Raw genomic sequence first — 16,126 nt, 5'->3', positions numbered from 1 at the left:
CCATTCATCTCCCACTTTGATGTTGACCTGGTAGTAGACTTCAGGCAAATCCAGCTTAGTGAACAGTTGTGTTGTTGTTAGGTGCGAAGTCGTGTCTGACCCATCGCGACCCCATGGACAATGATCCTCCAGGCCTGAACACTTTAACCCAGGGGTAGTCAAACTGCGGCCCTCCAGATGTCCATGGACTACAATTCCCAGGAGCCCCTGCCAGCGAATGCTGGCAGGGGCTCATGGGAATTGTAGTCCATGGACATCTGGAGGGCCGCAGTTTGACTACCCCAGGTTTAACCTTTCCCAAATGCCCCAGCAGGTCCTTGATCAGAGGGAGAAGGTATGCATTAGTCATAGAGATATCATTCAGCTCCCTGGACTCCATGCAAACTCTCAGTATTCTGTCCTTATTTTTTGCAAAGAGCACAGTGTCCGCCATCCTAAGAGGCAGGCTGAATGAATCCTTGTTTCTTTTTCTTGTCAATAAACTTCCTGAGTGCCACCATCTCCTTGGTACTCGTGGAGTACAAGCATACCTTGGGCAAGGGCTCCCCTGTTTTTAATCCAATTGCACAATCAAATCCCAGTATTCCCTCTGGAGGTATTCCATCTCCTCTGTCACCACCTATGCCCAAGCTTTCATTTAGGATGTCTGACTTCTAATCACCTTTGCACAATTGATTTCTTTCCCCACAATAGGGTTTACACACTGGATTGTGGAATGTAAGGATCTGCTTCTTCCAGTCAATAGTGGGACTGTGACCCTTCAGCCAGTTCAATCCCAGGAATAGGGTATATTTAGCAACAAGGATCACCACCAAGTGAATACTCTCCCAGTGGTCTTCTACGCCCATCTTTGCTGGTTCACTTTAATGTGAAATGCCCCTCCCCACTGGGTTGCTCAAACAGGATGGCTCATTCAAGTTCTCTGTGCTCAAGTCCCAAGCCAGCCACCACAGCAGGACTGTTTAGGCTTTGACCAACTAGAGTGACTTCAGGGAAAGTCACACTGGCCCCCTGCCTCTGGTTTCTTAAAGTTACTGGCATTAACAAGAGGGATGTGGGTTCACTTTATGGCAGGCCCACCTCATTTCCTGCCTGCTAAGATTGCATTCCTCCTCTACAGATGACAATCCTTTGGGTGATGAAAAACTCAAATTCATTGCAGGTGCGAGTAGAATGGTGGTGGGGTGGTTGCTGAGCCAGATTTTTCCACCTAGCTGCATTGCTTCCCTGTTGGCACCCCTGCTGCTATTGTTGGCTTCACGATGAGAGCCCTTTTGGGGCAGCCAGCCAAAAAGTGGCCCTCAGCCCAAATCCCAGGTATAATTCCTGCTAACAGCATCAGTCCTTCTCTGTAGATCCCAGTCTTCCAGTGAATATGTCTTTGGCTTTGGTGCTCCCCACAGGCATCGAAGTCTGGAACATGAGCCCAGAATTTGCCTCACAAGCTGTACTTACTGAGGCTGATTCTCCAAATTGCTGGCCAGGCACACCCACCCCATAAACGTTCAGAGGTTGTCTTGCATTAAAGAATCTCAGAGTACTCCATCTTGGAAAAACTGCACCTTCATAGCCTCCAGCCAGTCATGCACCTTTCTCACAAGGTGACAGAACTGCTGGTTTAGTGGTTGCATTGCCTTGATCCAGAGCCCTCTATTGTGTTTGTGTGGGAGTGGGTGGTTGTGATGGCTGGTCCCCAGCCCCTGGGGCTATCACCACAATTGATAGTTCCTGCAACTGCTCCCTCAGCTCATCCACTACATGCCACACCATTGCCTTCTCGCACTCCAAGCAAACATACATTGATGGAGCCCAGCCACCTGGGGCTTCCCACTTAGCTAAGTATCACAGGGCCTGGCTCAAAGCAATAGCTTGAAACATCCTTCTGGCAGTGGTGCACATCCCACATGGGCTACCAAGCCTTGGAAGTATCTTTCTTGGTCTTCCATCCATAACTACACATATCCTACCTAACAGGGTGCCCACTTGCACAATTCCACCCTCACTGGGCCCCTGCTTGTCATCCTCCTTTATGTTTTTGCCTTCATTGGTGTCCAATGTGCCCAATCCACTGTAAGAGATAATGAGTTGCATGGTGGGTCGTATGCACTGTAAAAAGTGAGTTTTAACAATTTGACAGGACTCTGTTGAATTCTCAAGAAGAAGACTCACTGATTAAGAAAATTTCTTAATTGAAGACAATGGCAAGCCAAGAACAAGATATTTCTTTGCTAAAACTGAAAAACAAAGCTAGCAGCAGGAGCATATACATTCTCCAAATCCCATCCTCCAATTTGAAAAGAGCTGCTCTGGATGCAAGCCAGGCAAGGACAGTGTTTCCCATGCAAAAGTATGTGTAGTAAAATTGTGTAATGTCTACAAAGGCATTATTATGGTTTCTTTAGGCTGATCCTGCATTGAGCAATAGGTTGGACTAGATGGCCTGTATAGCCTCTTCCAACTCTATGATTATATGTTTCAAAAAGATACATTGGGTCAGCAAGGTCAAAACAATAAAATGTTCCCAGGAGAGATATGATAGAGAGATCCCCGGTGTCCAGGCTGTGGAAAATGCTACACAAATGAAGCAGGACAAAAACAGGTCAAAGAAACATCCCATGGCAAGAACATGACAAAGGTAAACAGGTAACCTGTGAACATGTGAATAGGATCTTGTGATACATATATTGCTGGATTTCACAATGAATGTTTCTTTACCCACATAAATAAATAAGGGAACTCTGTCCATACATGTTTATAAAAATTCATTTTAAATCTGGCTCCCCATTCTCCTGACATGTTTATGTTTCAAGGAACATAGAAGAAAATGTACCTTCCTCTACAGTTTGATGCTGAGCTTCATATATCCCCCCAAACCTTGATTGTGCTGAATTCTGGAACATAACTGCCAAAAGCATGAAGCTTGATTAAGCACTCAGAACAAAGAAATCTGACATGCTGTCCAAGGGAAAAACTTGGGAGGGGTGGAACTAGTGGGAAAAAGTAGTTGTGAATGACCATGCCTTTTTTGGCTGTATTAAAAGAGTGAAAACAATAAAGGCACCATGAAACAGAAAGAATTGCCACAAACATTACACTGTTGTCAGTTTGCTGTTTTCTTTGAATTCTAGCTCTGTTTTCTCACAAGGTAAGCTTTTAATGGTATTAATATCTGATGCTGTGGATGGCTTTGTGCAGGTTTTTAAAATCATTAAGGAAAAAAAATGTTACTGTTTAAATGGGAAAATGGTGGCAGTGTAATTAGCTCTCTGTGATTAAAGCAGTTAAGTACCACAGACCTAAGTGCAATCTGTGTCCAGTTTAACTTTTGAAACTGTCTGCCCAAACTGATTGAATTATTAATGGCTTTATTTAACTAGGTCAGTCTAAGTTTTCTGGATATCTCATTTTCTTCTTGTAATACTGTTCTGTTTCCTTTTAAGGATGTTGAAATTTTTATTTATGTTGAAATATTCAAGAAATAACATCAAGTCAAGCTCCCTAGGAAGCTCAAACTTAATGTGTTTGGAGCCATGCATGCCAATGGTCCCAAAGGACTGGATTTTGACGTTACAATCCCCAAACAGTTTTAGAGAGCATTGCACATTTTTTGTCTGCTGTTGTTTATTTTCCTTTTAAAAATTAGCATACTTATTATTGTTTATATTTTGAAGTACGTTTCTTAGAGCTGTTTTTGGCAAGGAGAAAGGGCTGCGCAGCATATTGGGTCCATCTCCTGGTACGGGGACTGATAGATCACAGATTTTCCTTACTGCTGTGTCTCCACATCCTGTTTCTCTTCCAATGTTTTTCTGTAAAACTGAAGTCCATAGCAGAAAGGGGGAAAAGATGGGTATGGGGAACAGCAGAGACTTCTGTACCAAATTTTTCAGGATTTCCCCCCCTCTTGTTCTGTCACTCTTCATATCCTCATTTCCCCCTGCTTCCTTCTCCCATTCCCACTCACTTTTATCTGCCCCCTGTTGGCAGAGTAATTTACACTGCAATAGCGCACAAGATACTTGATAGGAAAGGAGAGAGATAGGTTCCCAACTACATCTCTAACTGAAAGAAAGACACTTCTGAGAAGGGCGAAATTGCCTTCTTCTGAGAGTAGCAATCTGGAGACAGACAAGGAATGATACTTAAAAGGAGAGAGAGTGCTGAGCTCACTATCTAATTGTCTTCCCGCTGTCCCCCTGCAGGGTCTTCTTCTCTTCTTTGTACACTAGACATTGCCTTTTCCAACTTCCCTTCTCAAAGTCTAGTGTACAGTGTCCTTAGGATTCATCTTCTTATACAGTCTTGCAAACTTTTCTTTCTTTTTGAGTACATAGGCAATCATTTCACCTGTAGGACAATATTCCAATTCAATAAGCCGTTCTTCTTGCATGTTTCTTGCTAGGTGATGCTTCACATCCATGTGTTTAGTTCTTGAGTTGAATATCTTGATCTATTTTATGCACCCCTGGTTGTCTTCAAAAAGTTGTATTGGTTTGGGTTCCTTTATCCCAAAGTCTTTCTGCACACTTCTGTTGGGTTTCCATTGAGGACACATAGAGTTTCTTAATTCCTGCTGCTCCAGATAACTATGTCACTGCCACAGAAGACTAAATGTCTTCTAGTAGACTTTATGTTCATAGTATCTCCTGCCCAGTCTGTATCCACATAACATACTAGCCTGGGATTGTCACTTCTTGGTGACTGTGGCTTCATATGTGCAATGTCATATAGGTACTTCAGAAGTTTTTTTGACTGCATTTCAGTCCCTTTTGCTTGGCAATTCCATCTTTCTGCAAAACATGTCCACAGTTCCTATAATACAAGGGCATGTCAATATGCTTATGTACAGCAATCTTCCAATTGCTTCTTTGTATTGCCTGTTGTCAGTAAGAAGTACATTATTTCCTTGCTGGTTCAGATTGTTTTCATTGGAGTGCTTGCTGGCTTAGCTCTTTTCATATTCATGTAGTCCAGAATTTCTAGGATGTCCTGTTTCTGATTGATAAGACAGCTTCCATCTTCCTTTCATTCTACTTGTATTCCAAGGTGATACTTAATGTTTCCTAATTTGTTCACATCTCTTTCTTGATTCAGATGTTGAACTATTTCATCACAGCCCTCCTTGTCTTCATAGAATAAAATCAGATGACTCACATAAGTCCATATGTTGCCTCTGTATCATGTGCATGGGCATCTTTCTGTCTTCTCTTGCTCATTTTTTTCTTTTGTTAGCATTTGATGAAGTTTTTCATTCCAACATCTCAGAGCCTATTTCAGTCCATATATACTCTTCTGAAATTTACATATGAGTTGCTTTGAATTGTTCAAACATGTAAACATCTCCCTTTATTTCTCCATGTTGCAAAGCAGGCTTTATATCCAGATGCTCCACATGCATCCTCCTTGCTGCTGCTATACTGAAGAGCATTCTTTATCCATATTCCTGCTTCTTCTGAAGGTTTTCTTGTTATCTCCTCATGGGGGAGGCTCAGATATAGCTTCTGCCTTTGCTAGTTAAGAAAGTCTTCTTGGTGGTACGCCTTTGTTTGGTCTGGTTGAGCATCTGTTGCTTGGCTGTGCAGCCCCTTCTAGTTCTTTAGGTTCTGCAAATGTGTTTTCTGTGTTGTCCATTAGGCTCAAATGAACTGTTTCTGTTTGCTGTACATCATTTTTCTCAATTGGTATAGATTCACTGATGTTTACTTTTTTCATATTTCTTTTTTTTTAGCAAGATTTTTATTTTTCATTTATAACAGAATCACAGAATCATAGAGTTGGAAGGGGCCATACAGGCCATCTAGTCCAACCTCCTGTTCAATGCAGGATCTGCATGTCCTTTCCTCTGCAGCCAACGGGAACAGCATCCTGTCCTCCTTTGAGTGACAACCTTTCAAATACTTAAAGTGGGCTATCATGTCCCCTCTCAACCTCCTTTTCTCCAGGCTGAACATTCCCAAGTCCCTCAACCTATCTTCATAGGGCTTGGTCCCTTGGCCCCAGATCATCTTCGTCGCTCTCCTCTGTACTCTTTCAATTTTATCTACATCCTTCTTGAAGTGAGGCCTCCAGAACTGCACACAGTACTCCAGGTGTGGTCTGACCAGTGCCATATACAATGGGACTATGACATATTGTGATTTTGATGTGATGCCCCTGTTGATACAGCCCAAAATGACATTTGCCTTTTTTACCGCTGCATCACACTGCCTGCTCATGTTTAGCTTACAATCCACAAGTACCCCAAGGTCTCATTCACACACAGTGTTACCTAGAAGTGTATTCCCCATCCAGTAGGCATGCTTTTCATTTTTCTGACCCAGATGCAGAACTTACTTATCTTCATTAAATTGCATCTTGTTCTCATTTGCTCATTTTTCCATTGTGTTCAGATCTCGTTGAACTCTGTCTCTATCTTCTGGAGTATTTGCCAGTCCTCCCAATTTGGTGTCATCTGCAAACTTGACAAATAAATCATTCTATCCCTGTTCAGTTTATCTTCTCAGATAGTTTAAGTAGTGGCCCCATTGTCCTTGAAAATCTTCTTCTGTCTTTCCATTGACTAACAATGTCAGTTAGCCATTTTAGCCAGGTCTGCCAGCTTGGTCAGCCAGTTCTCTATAGAAGGTAGATCTTGCACCTTCCATTTTCTAGCCAAGACTAGCCTTGCCACTGTCGTCGCATGGAAGAATAAGCTTCTACTTTGCGTTGGGAGACTTTCTTCATATTTCTTGATTCTCTCTTTCATCAATGTAGACTACGTTGCGGATCATGACTGCTTCTGTTTCTGAGTTGAGGATTGTGTACATCCTAATTTAAGGTGACCCAATTTGAGGGAAGTAAAGTGGGACGGCAGCAGTAGCGGCCCCCTCCCCCCTTGGTGATGGCGGCGGGCCCGCCCTCTCCCTTGGAGGCAGGAAATGGGTTTGGGGACGTTATTTCTGTCTCCCCCACCCCACCATAAGAAGGGAAGAAGGGAAGATCCCCCGTCTCAAGGACCCTTCCATGGGGGGAGGCACCCTGTGGTCAAGTGCCCCTCCCCCAGTGGTGCGCAGGTGTGCTCCTGCCATGCTCATGCGGGCCAAGGCTCAGCAACGCCTCAAGGCTCAGCAATGCCTCAGCAACACCTCCGGGCCCCTCCTCTCCCCTCCTGCTACAGGGAAGCTACCGTGTTGCTAGGCAGGCAGTGCATGCGCTGTAAAGGCTACTCACCTCCTGTTCAGCCAGCAGGACTCAGGCTTCCTGCTTTTGGCATTTGGCTTTGGTCTCCACTTCATCCTGCCGCAACTGGGCAACATTGTCCTTCTTTCTCACATGCCACGACTTTTTTGGATGGATATTCATCAGTGCTGCTTTTGCTTTGTCGCCCTGCTTGGCTTCTCCCTTAATTTCTGCTTTCGCAATAGCCTTTGCTTCTCTGATTGGCTGCAGCTTGTTCCCGCCCTTCATTTTCCGGGTGTGGGGCAAAGTGGTTGGTGATGACTTCCACACTCATAGAGTATTCTGATTGGTTGGTGATCCGCTAAAGAGGGGAAGGGGTTGGCCACAACTCCTCGATGGCAAAGATCAGCCGGGCTCCCTCGCTCATGCTCTCTCCCTCTCATGCTTGCCCAGCAACCTCTCCCCTTGAGCTCGGCTACTCCAACTGTCATGACAGCCGCAGAAAATTTCGGCTTTTGACCTTGACACAGCAAGCAAGCTCTCGCTCTGGTGGTCGAGCTGGCCAGCAGGGGCTGCACAAGCGAGCCCGTCCCTGGCACAGCCTCGGAGGGGGTGGAGAAAGCGCTGAGGGGCGAAGGACTGCCCAGCCAGCAGCAATGGCACTTGGGCCACTGGGAGCGGGACTTCTAAAGCATCTGACGGGACGCGGGACATTTGGCTTAGAGGCGTGACTGTCCTGCTAGATTCGGTATGCCTGGTCACCTTATCCTAGTTTGCAGCCTACAAAAATGTTTTCTTCTGCTCTAAGATCCACCCTGGTCCACTTTTCTTCATGAATGTAAGTGTTGGTCTCTGATTGAAACACTTTTAGATGATTCAGACTTGGTTTGTGCCCATACTACAATTTATAGGGTATACTATTTGCAACTTTAGTAGGTAATCTGTTTTGCAGGTAAATAGGAGTGTTGATTGCTTCTCCCCAACACTTGTACAGTATGCTCCTTCAGGCTACCTGACATCACCTGCGCATTTCAGTAAGAGAGATTTTGACTCTCTGCTAACCATTCTGCTTTGGGATATATGGATTGTAAGCTGATACTTCAGTCAATTATTATTATTATTATTATTATTATTATTATTATTATTATTATTATTATTATTATTATTATTATTATTATATACAATAATTTCATATCCCACATGTTCTCCTGTATTATCACTGCATATTCCTTTCTCTGAAATTTGTTTCTGACTATTACCACATATGCTTTAGATTTTTTTCAGTATTTCACTTTTCTCTTTAATTAGGTAGGTCACAGTATGGAATCATACAGTTGGAAGGGGCCATACAGGCCATCTAGTCCAACCCTCTGTTCAATGCAGGATCAGCCTTAAGTATCCATGATACTTGATCAATGCAGGATCAGCCTTAAGTATCCATGATACTTGATCAATGCAGGATCAGCCTTAAGTATCTGTCCAGCCGCTGCTTGGAGATCACCAATGAGGGGGAGCTCACCACCTCCAGCCATTTCACTGCTGAACTAGGCTATGACAGTTTTCTTCCTGAAATCTAGCTGGTACCATTCTACGTGGTCAGAGGTTGGGCACTGTAGAGGAATGCTTTGTTGCTTGGAGATTTTAAAGTGACCACTTTGAAGCATTCCCCCCCCCCTGTACTTCAGAAGGATGAGAAAAAGCTAGCCCATGGACTCATCGTCATTTGGATGCTAATTGACTTGCATGGAATGAATGGATAGGCACTTTCCTCTTCCTCCTGGCAGGTATCAGAAATTTGGAGACCTGAAATACTGAAGAGGCCCACAGGAATAATAAATAATAACAATAAATAAATCTTGATATACTTTGTCAGTTGAAATTAGTTCTCCCCTCTGTCTGATATCACATTTTTCTCCAAAAGATATATTTTTCCTTTCTTCACAAGTGCTCTCACAGAAATAAGATTATTTGCCATTTCTGGAACATAAAGGCAGTCTTTAACATGGATAGCTTGGCTCTCCCCACTAGGATATTAGTGTACTTAATCTTTGTGTACTTGCTGAATACTTGCTAAAAGTCTTCCATCAGTGGGATCATCAGAGGAAAAGCAGGAAGTGACTGCAAGCAGTATGCTCAACTTTTAACCATTTGGTTTCATGCACTGTGGCATAACTATATAGCCACTGGAGTACAGTGGTTACAGCATTGGAAGTAGAAATGTTCCTTTGACTCTGCTTGAACTAGTCATAGTGATTGGAGATACCAAGTTTAGAAAATCTCCATGCAACTGGAAGAAGGGTCTCTTTTGCCTTATGTCCACCAGAAAAGGAGTATCTAATCTGAGAGCCCAGGTGGAACACCATTTGCCATGCTGTCACTGGAGAGCTTAATGAAGCTTTGAAGTAATGAGAACTTTATAGAACTTTTGTAATTTCACCATGTAAAGGAGCCTGCAGTATTTTTTAAACATCTATAGGGCATGAAAGCAGAAAGGCTTAGTGCCTATTTTACATCTGTTTTTTCCCACAGGTCAAAGGATTTAGGCACATCTAGAGATGGCAGTAGCAGTAGGATAGTGTCTGGGTGGCAGGTTAACATGGATAGAGAGGTTGTCGAGAGGCATTTAGCTGCACTGGATGAGTTCAAATCCCCTGGGCCGGATGAAATGTACCCGAGAGTGCTCAAAGAACTTTCCAGAGAACTTGCACAGCCCTTGTCCATCATCTTCGGGACCTCTTTAAGGACTGGAGATGTCCCGGAGGACTGGAAGAGAGCAAACGTTCTTCCGATCTTCAAAAAAGTGAGGAAGGATGACCCGGGAAACTACAGACCTGTGTTGTGGGGAAGATAATGGAGCAGATATTAAAGGGAGCGATCTGCAAACATCTGGAGGATAATTTGGTGATCCAAGGAAGTCAGCATGGATTTGTCTCCAACAGGTCTTGCCAGACCAACCTGGTTTCCTTTTTTGACCAAGTAACAGGTTTGCTGGATCGTGGAAATTCGGTTGATATCATTTACTTGGATTTTAGTAAAGCTTTTGACAAGGTTCCCCATGATGTTCTGATGGATAAGTTGAAGGACTGCAATCTACATTTTCAGATAGTTAAGTGGATAGGGAATTGGTTAGAGAACCGCAATCAAAGAGTTGTTGTCATTGGTGTTTCATCAGATTGGAGAGAGGTGAGTAGCGGGGTACCTCAGGGCTCGGTGCTCGGCCCGGTACTTTTTAACATATTTATTAATGATCTAGATGAGGGGGTGGAGGGACTACTCACCAAGTTTGCAGATGACACCAAATTGGGAGGACTGGCAAATACTCCGGAAGATAGAGACAGAGTTCAACGAGATCTGAACACAATGGAAAAATGGGCAAATGAGAACAAGATGCAATTTAATAAAGATAAGTGTAAAGTTCTGCATCTGGGTCAGAAAAATGAAAAGCATGCCTACTGGATGGGGGATACGCTTCTAGGTAACACTGTGTGTGAACGAGACCTTGGGGTACTTGTGGATTGTAAACTAAACATGAGCAGGCAGTGTGATGCAGCGGTAAAAAAGGCGAATGCCTTTTACAGGGGCATCACATCAAAATCACAAGATGTCATAGTCCCATTGTATACGGCACTGGTCAGACCACACCTGGACTACTGTGTACAGTTCTGGAGGCCTCACTTCAAGAAGGACGTAGATAAAATTGAAAGGGTACAGAGGAGAGTGACGAAGATGATCTGGGGCCAAGGGACCTAGCCCTATGAAGATAGGTTGAGGGACTTGGGAATGTTCAGCCTGGAGAAAAGGAGGTTGAGAGGGGACATGATAGCCCACTTTAAGTATTTGAAAGGTTGTCACTTGGAGGAGGGCAGGATGCTGTTTCTGTTGGCTGCAGAGGAGATGACACACAGTAATGGGTTTAAACTTCAAGTACAACGATATAGGCTAGATATCAGGAAAAATTTTTTCGCAGTCAGAGTAGTTCAGCAGTGGAATAGGCTGCCTAAGGAGGTGGTGAACTCCCCCTCACTGGCAGTCTTCAAGCAAAGGTTGGATACACACTTTTCTTGGATGCTTTAGGATGCTTTGGGCTGATCCTGCGTTGAGCAGGGGGTTGGACTAGATGGCCTGTATGGCCCCTTCCAACTCTATGATTCTATGATTCTATGATTCTATGTTTATTCAGGAGGGACAGGAGGATTGTGTCTTATACTCAGTTTTTTTAAAAAAATCTTTTGCTCAATCTGTGTGGTGCTAAAATTATTCTTATAAGCACTTATTTAAATAAATCTTTTAGAATGTTGAGTGCCGGTAGTGGCTCTCAGTCCCAGATAGACCCCCACCATCCCAGAAACAGTATTGAAAATGGGAACTCCAGTGGGAGGTGGGAGACTGGTGAGAAGCTATTCGTCCAGAGTGCCCCCAGCAGATAACTCACCCTGTGGTGTCCAGGCCCTCAGCAGTTGGAAAAGGGAAACTAGGAGTGTGATCCTCTCAGTAGAAAATCCCATGTAATGGTCAGTGGTGACAGCTAGACTGATTACTCTCTGCTGCTGCCTCCCTTCCCTCCATATTGCCATCACCTCCACTCCCACGTCTCACCGGACTTCCCTCTGAAAACCCTAACAGTCTCTCCCCTTCTCCTGTTTCCTTTTCTGCTTCTGTCCTGATTCCAGACACACAGTTGGCAGAGAGAGGTAAGTTCTAGCCATCAATGTTGGTCAAAATATCATTCCAGAATTCATATATCATAGACAACACTCACAGCTTCAGGTCAGGGACCCTGCCATCTCCTTCTGTCTTTTGCTCACTGAAATACAGCTTGGAATACTTAGAGAATTCCTTGCTTAAAGCTACAGGAGCTCCTTGTATCATTTTTGGATTTTTAAAAAATCCGTCAATACATACACACAAGGGAAGGACTCCAGAAATGGCAGTCAGCTGAGAGCATGTACTGTAATTGCTCTCAGGATTGTTTGTTAAGTGGACCAGTTAGTGTTTAAGGAGTATTTAATTGTTTTCAAATCCCCCCACCAATAAGGCCCCCCACATTCATATCACACAGAGAAGATTAAAGCAGAGACATGTCTCCAGCTTTTTGATCCTTTGTGGATAACATCAGGAACTTAAACAAACATATTGGGTCATATACTGATACAGCCTGCCTGGATCCTTTTGTCTTTCTGTCTGTTGTTTATTTTCCTCTATCAAACTAACTAGATAACAATAACTTTACAGAATCTATACATTTATTGAGAAGTTTTATGCAGATAAGCTGATGAATTAAACAAAGTTGTCTGAGTTATATTCTGTCAAGTCTTATATTTCTTAATGAACAGTTTACAATTGAAATGCTTCAGACAGTAACAATTTTTTTGTTATGGGACTCTATCAGAGATAATTGCTATTTGGCAAATTTTCTTTTGCACAGCTGCATTTTCCTTTGATGTCTGAAACCAGGCTTCTTTCCAATTTTTGGATGGCAGAAGAAAAAAAATTCTCTGTACAGATCGTTTCTCAGAACTGTTAAATTTTGTTAGACAAAAGTTTGGTCAATCTGTTATTACATTTATAAATCTTCCTAATTTTTATTATTAAAGAATTATCCTAAATGGTAACTACTCATCATTATTACAGATTGTATAAACTGAAATATATTATCTTGCCAATTCTTCTATTATTTTATTTTATTTTATTTTATTTAAGTTGTCTTGAATGTATTTAAGCACATAATCTATTCTAAAATTTTATTATGATCCTTCCCATAACCTGTCCCCCTCCTTCATAATTATGAGAAAAATAGTCTTGTTGATATAGGTTAGAAGCCCAAATCCTTGAAAACATAACTATCTTAATCTTTCAAAGTGAGTGAAAACTGCTGTAAGACCACCACCTGCTGGAGAAGATTAATATTTAGGACATTTAAAAATAAAGACTTAAAAATATTTTAATGTCTTTTTCATATTGAGATGTTTTCTTTCACTTATTCTTACTGGGATGTCTTCTTTCATCTTATGACTTTGGATTTTGAATATCTGTGAGAGTTTTAAATATTTTCAGCACTATTTTTGAGGGGTTTTGTTTGATTTTTTTCTTTTTTGTCTCCTTTTTCTGGATCTACATTTTTTCATTTTAATATTTGTTCTACCCTTTTTTGCTTAAATACTTTTTAAACTATATAATTTCTCTATTTTATGACTTTTTGGGACTCATAAATGAACTGTTGACATATGATTTGAATTATTTGGATATAGCCTTTAATATATCTCAATTCAGTTATTTCCAATACATGTAAGGTTAAAATGTGACATCAGCTTTCAAGAAACTAATTTAATCAACATTGTAATTGATGAGTTATATGAGCTTTATAACTAATGATGTACTTTAGACATACATACTGGTAAATTAATCAATAAATTGGATTAAAACTAGAATTTTACTGTTAGTATTATTGACTGGATCCTTCCTATGAATACACCCCTGAGTCATGGGGATGATGAGCCCATTGAGTATGATAGGGCTGGAATTATTGGTTTGTGAGAATTTTATGGTTATTTGGGGGTTTTATTGTATCTTATGGCTATTGTTGTGAACCACCATGGGCCAGCTGGACCAAGAGCAGCAGTCAACAAATATTTCAATGTTACAACCTAGGGAAGTGGAATCACATCAATGATGAAAAGCCTAGCTCACTTTCTGGGTCACAATGCATGCTGATTATTATCACTTCAGTTGACCAACCAGTACTTGGTTCCATCCCATTTCAGATATCGATTTCTTTAGGAAAACAGATCTTTGCAGAACCCTGTTCAAATAATCAGGAGGGGAGACTTTGTTTTATCAGTAATTTTTAACCATTGCTCAGCATTGTACCTTGCCTGCTCTAACAAATTTCTCTCAACATACTTTTGAAAGCAGATCCTGAAATGCAAAAAGAACACAAGAGAAATGCCAGCATGTGTCAACAAATTAAAACACTCTTATGGAAAAACATAATTGTGAAATGGAGGATGAAAACACAAAGTTTCCAGGCAAGTATAAAGAGCTAATTTTGAGAATGTGTATGAGTGTGCAAACCTCTACTGAAGTTTGTATAATTACTGTTGTCTTATAATTTTCCAACCTGAACCTAGTTTTCCTCACAGCCATTGCTGACACGCTCTCAGAATAACATTCCTGTGCTCCTACTGCAATAATATTAGGGTTGTCAACTCTGAATTTGGAAATACCTTGAGAGTTGGGGGGAGAAAGGTGAAGACATCAGTAGAATATAATTCCAGAGTCCCCTCTTCTGAAGCAGCCATTTTTTCCAGGGAAACCAATTTTTGTCATTTGGAGATGAGTTACAATTCTGGGAGATTTCCTGGTCCCACCTGGAGGTTGGCAGTTTTGGTAGAGTTTCAATATGCAAAAGCAACAAGCTGCTTAAAAGGATAAAATAGTTTTATTAAGAAGAGAAACAAACTTATTATAGAAAGAGGAGGGAAAGACATAACTAACTGTCTAACTTGTTCAGCTTTCATTCAGCCTGGAGGCACACAGAGAGGAAGTGTGCTAAAAAAAAAAAGCAAGAAATCTCCAATTGAGCGAATCAGAAATTTCTATGTTCTTCTGGTTGTATTAACTAACCTTAGCAGAGATCAGCTGTGATCCAAACTGGGGGCTGTAAGAGGAACCACCTCATCTACAGGAACATTATTATCTTTATTTTCTTGTGGGCAAGGGTATGTGCTTTTTCTAGGACTATCCTCTTAACTTAAATAAGGAGTGTATTTAACAAAGTTTGGCAGTCCACCTAGATTGGTTTGTGAATGGAATTAGTTGAAAAATATCAGGAAGCTCCTATTCTAACTATGATAAATACACATACCCTCTGATACGCCCTGTTGGATATTCTTCATATGCTGCTGATGCATGCACACTACAGATCTTGCATATCTCAACAGGCAACCCTAAATGATATCAATAACCTGTTGCAATGGTATCACTACCATAGATTGCTTGTGAAGCTCTTTCCCTCTGAACTAAAAAAAAGTTGTGACAACCTGACTCTCAAAGGTATGTGAAACACATATCTGTTATGGGGCTGTTTGGTCCCTCCCTCACACACACACACACACACACACACACACACACACACACACACACACACACGACTCCTTCCCCCATATCCACCTCCCCACTCCCTCCTTCCCTCTAGCTTCCTTTACCTCCTCCTGGTCCCTCCTCCCTCTCAGACAGAGACACACAGAAGCTCCGTCCCCCTCCCTCCCTAGTTATATGTCATGGCAGGTGTGCCCTGGCCTTTTTTGTCTGTGTTGGCAGTGCTCTAATGTCTGCAGAGGTCACGGGTCGGCTCCAGCAGTGTCAGGGATGGAGCCCTGCCCAGCAGCAGTCGCACGGGTTGTGGGACAGCCCCAGCCAGCTTCAAGGGTGGCACCCTGCCCCACAGTGGTCATATGGGTCACAGGATGGCCCTAGCCAGCTTCAGGAGTAGAGCTCAACCCTGCAATGTTTGTACAGTAGTGCTTGCCAGCTTCAGGCTCAGCACCTTGCCCCTGTAGTCCCACAGTAGCCCCAGCCAGCTTCAGGGGTGGCGCCTTGCTCCACAGCAGTCCCGCAGGTTGTGGAGTGGCCATTGGCGGCTTCAGTGGCCCCATCTCTGCCTCTGCTGGCTTTGTGGCCAGTGCCTCAGCCACAGCCTCAGTCCCATCTGCTGATGGCCTCTCCACGTCTTCTGTTGCGCTCCCAGGGGTGGAACTACAGACATCATAACTGTACCCAGTTCCATCCCAGGGGTGCACCAGAAGATGTGTTCCACATCAAAAAGCCCAACAGCTTTCTTAAGGAGAACCTGGTGCTTAATATATATATATATATATTTGTTGTTAATAGTAAACAGTAAGATATATGAAGCCCTTTCTGTTTAGATATCAAACCATTAAGATCCACATTACAAAATTAAACAGACTAA

At 42.5% G+C, this 16,126-nt stretch overlaps 1 protein-coding gene and 1 long non-coding RNA gene across 4 annotated transcripts in view; one reads left to right on the top strand and one right to left on the bottom strand.

Moving 5' to 3' along the window:
* The first annotated feature begins 3,006 nt into the window (after nt 1–3,006).
* Nucleotides 3,007–16,126, top strand: part of LOC143833042 (ATP-binding cassette sub-family A member 10-like) — a 113,630-nt gene continuing 100,510 nt past the window's right edge. The window contains exons 1-2 of one of the 3 annotated variants that reach the window (XM_077328354.1): nt 3,007–3,145; nt 14,071–14,183. In XM_077328354.1, coding sequence (XP_077184469.1) covers nt 14,079–14,183 — 105 coding nt within the window. In that variant the 5' untranslated portion in view covers nt 3,007–3,145; nt 14,071–14,078. Of the gene's footprint in view, nt 3,146–13,992; nt 14,184–16,126 lie in introns of those variants that run through there. The other 2 variants (XM_077328353.1, XM_077328355.1) reach the window with 2 other exon arrangements.
* On the bottom strand, nt 8,359–15,321 carry LOC143833043 (uncharacterized). The gene is made up of 4 exons (XR_013229504.1): nt 15,023–15,321; nt 14,382–14,573; nt 10,437–10,509; nt 8,359–9,989 (listed from the first exon to the last, which is right to left on the bottom strand). It is a non-coding gene; the product is annotated as an uncharacterized LOC143833043 (long non-coding RNA).

Source organism: Paroedura picta, chromosome 3, assembly GCF_049243985.1.
Source record: "Paroedura picta isolate Pp20150507F chromosome 3, Ppicta_v3.0, whole genome shotgun sequence".
NCBI lineage: Eukaryota > Metazoa > Chordata > Lepidosauria > Squamata > Gekkonidae > Paroedura > Paroedura picta.
The sequence above is the reverse complement of the archived record's forward strand: the minus strand, read 5'-3'. Positions and strand labels throughout refer to the sequence as shown.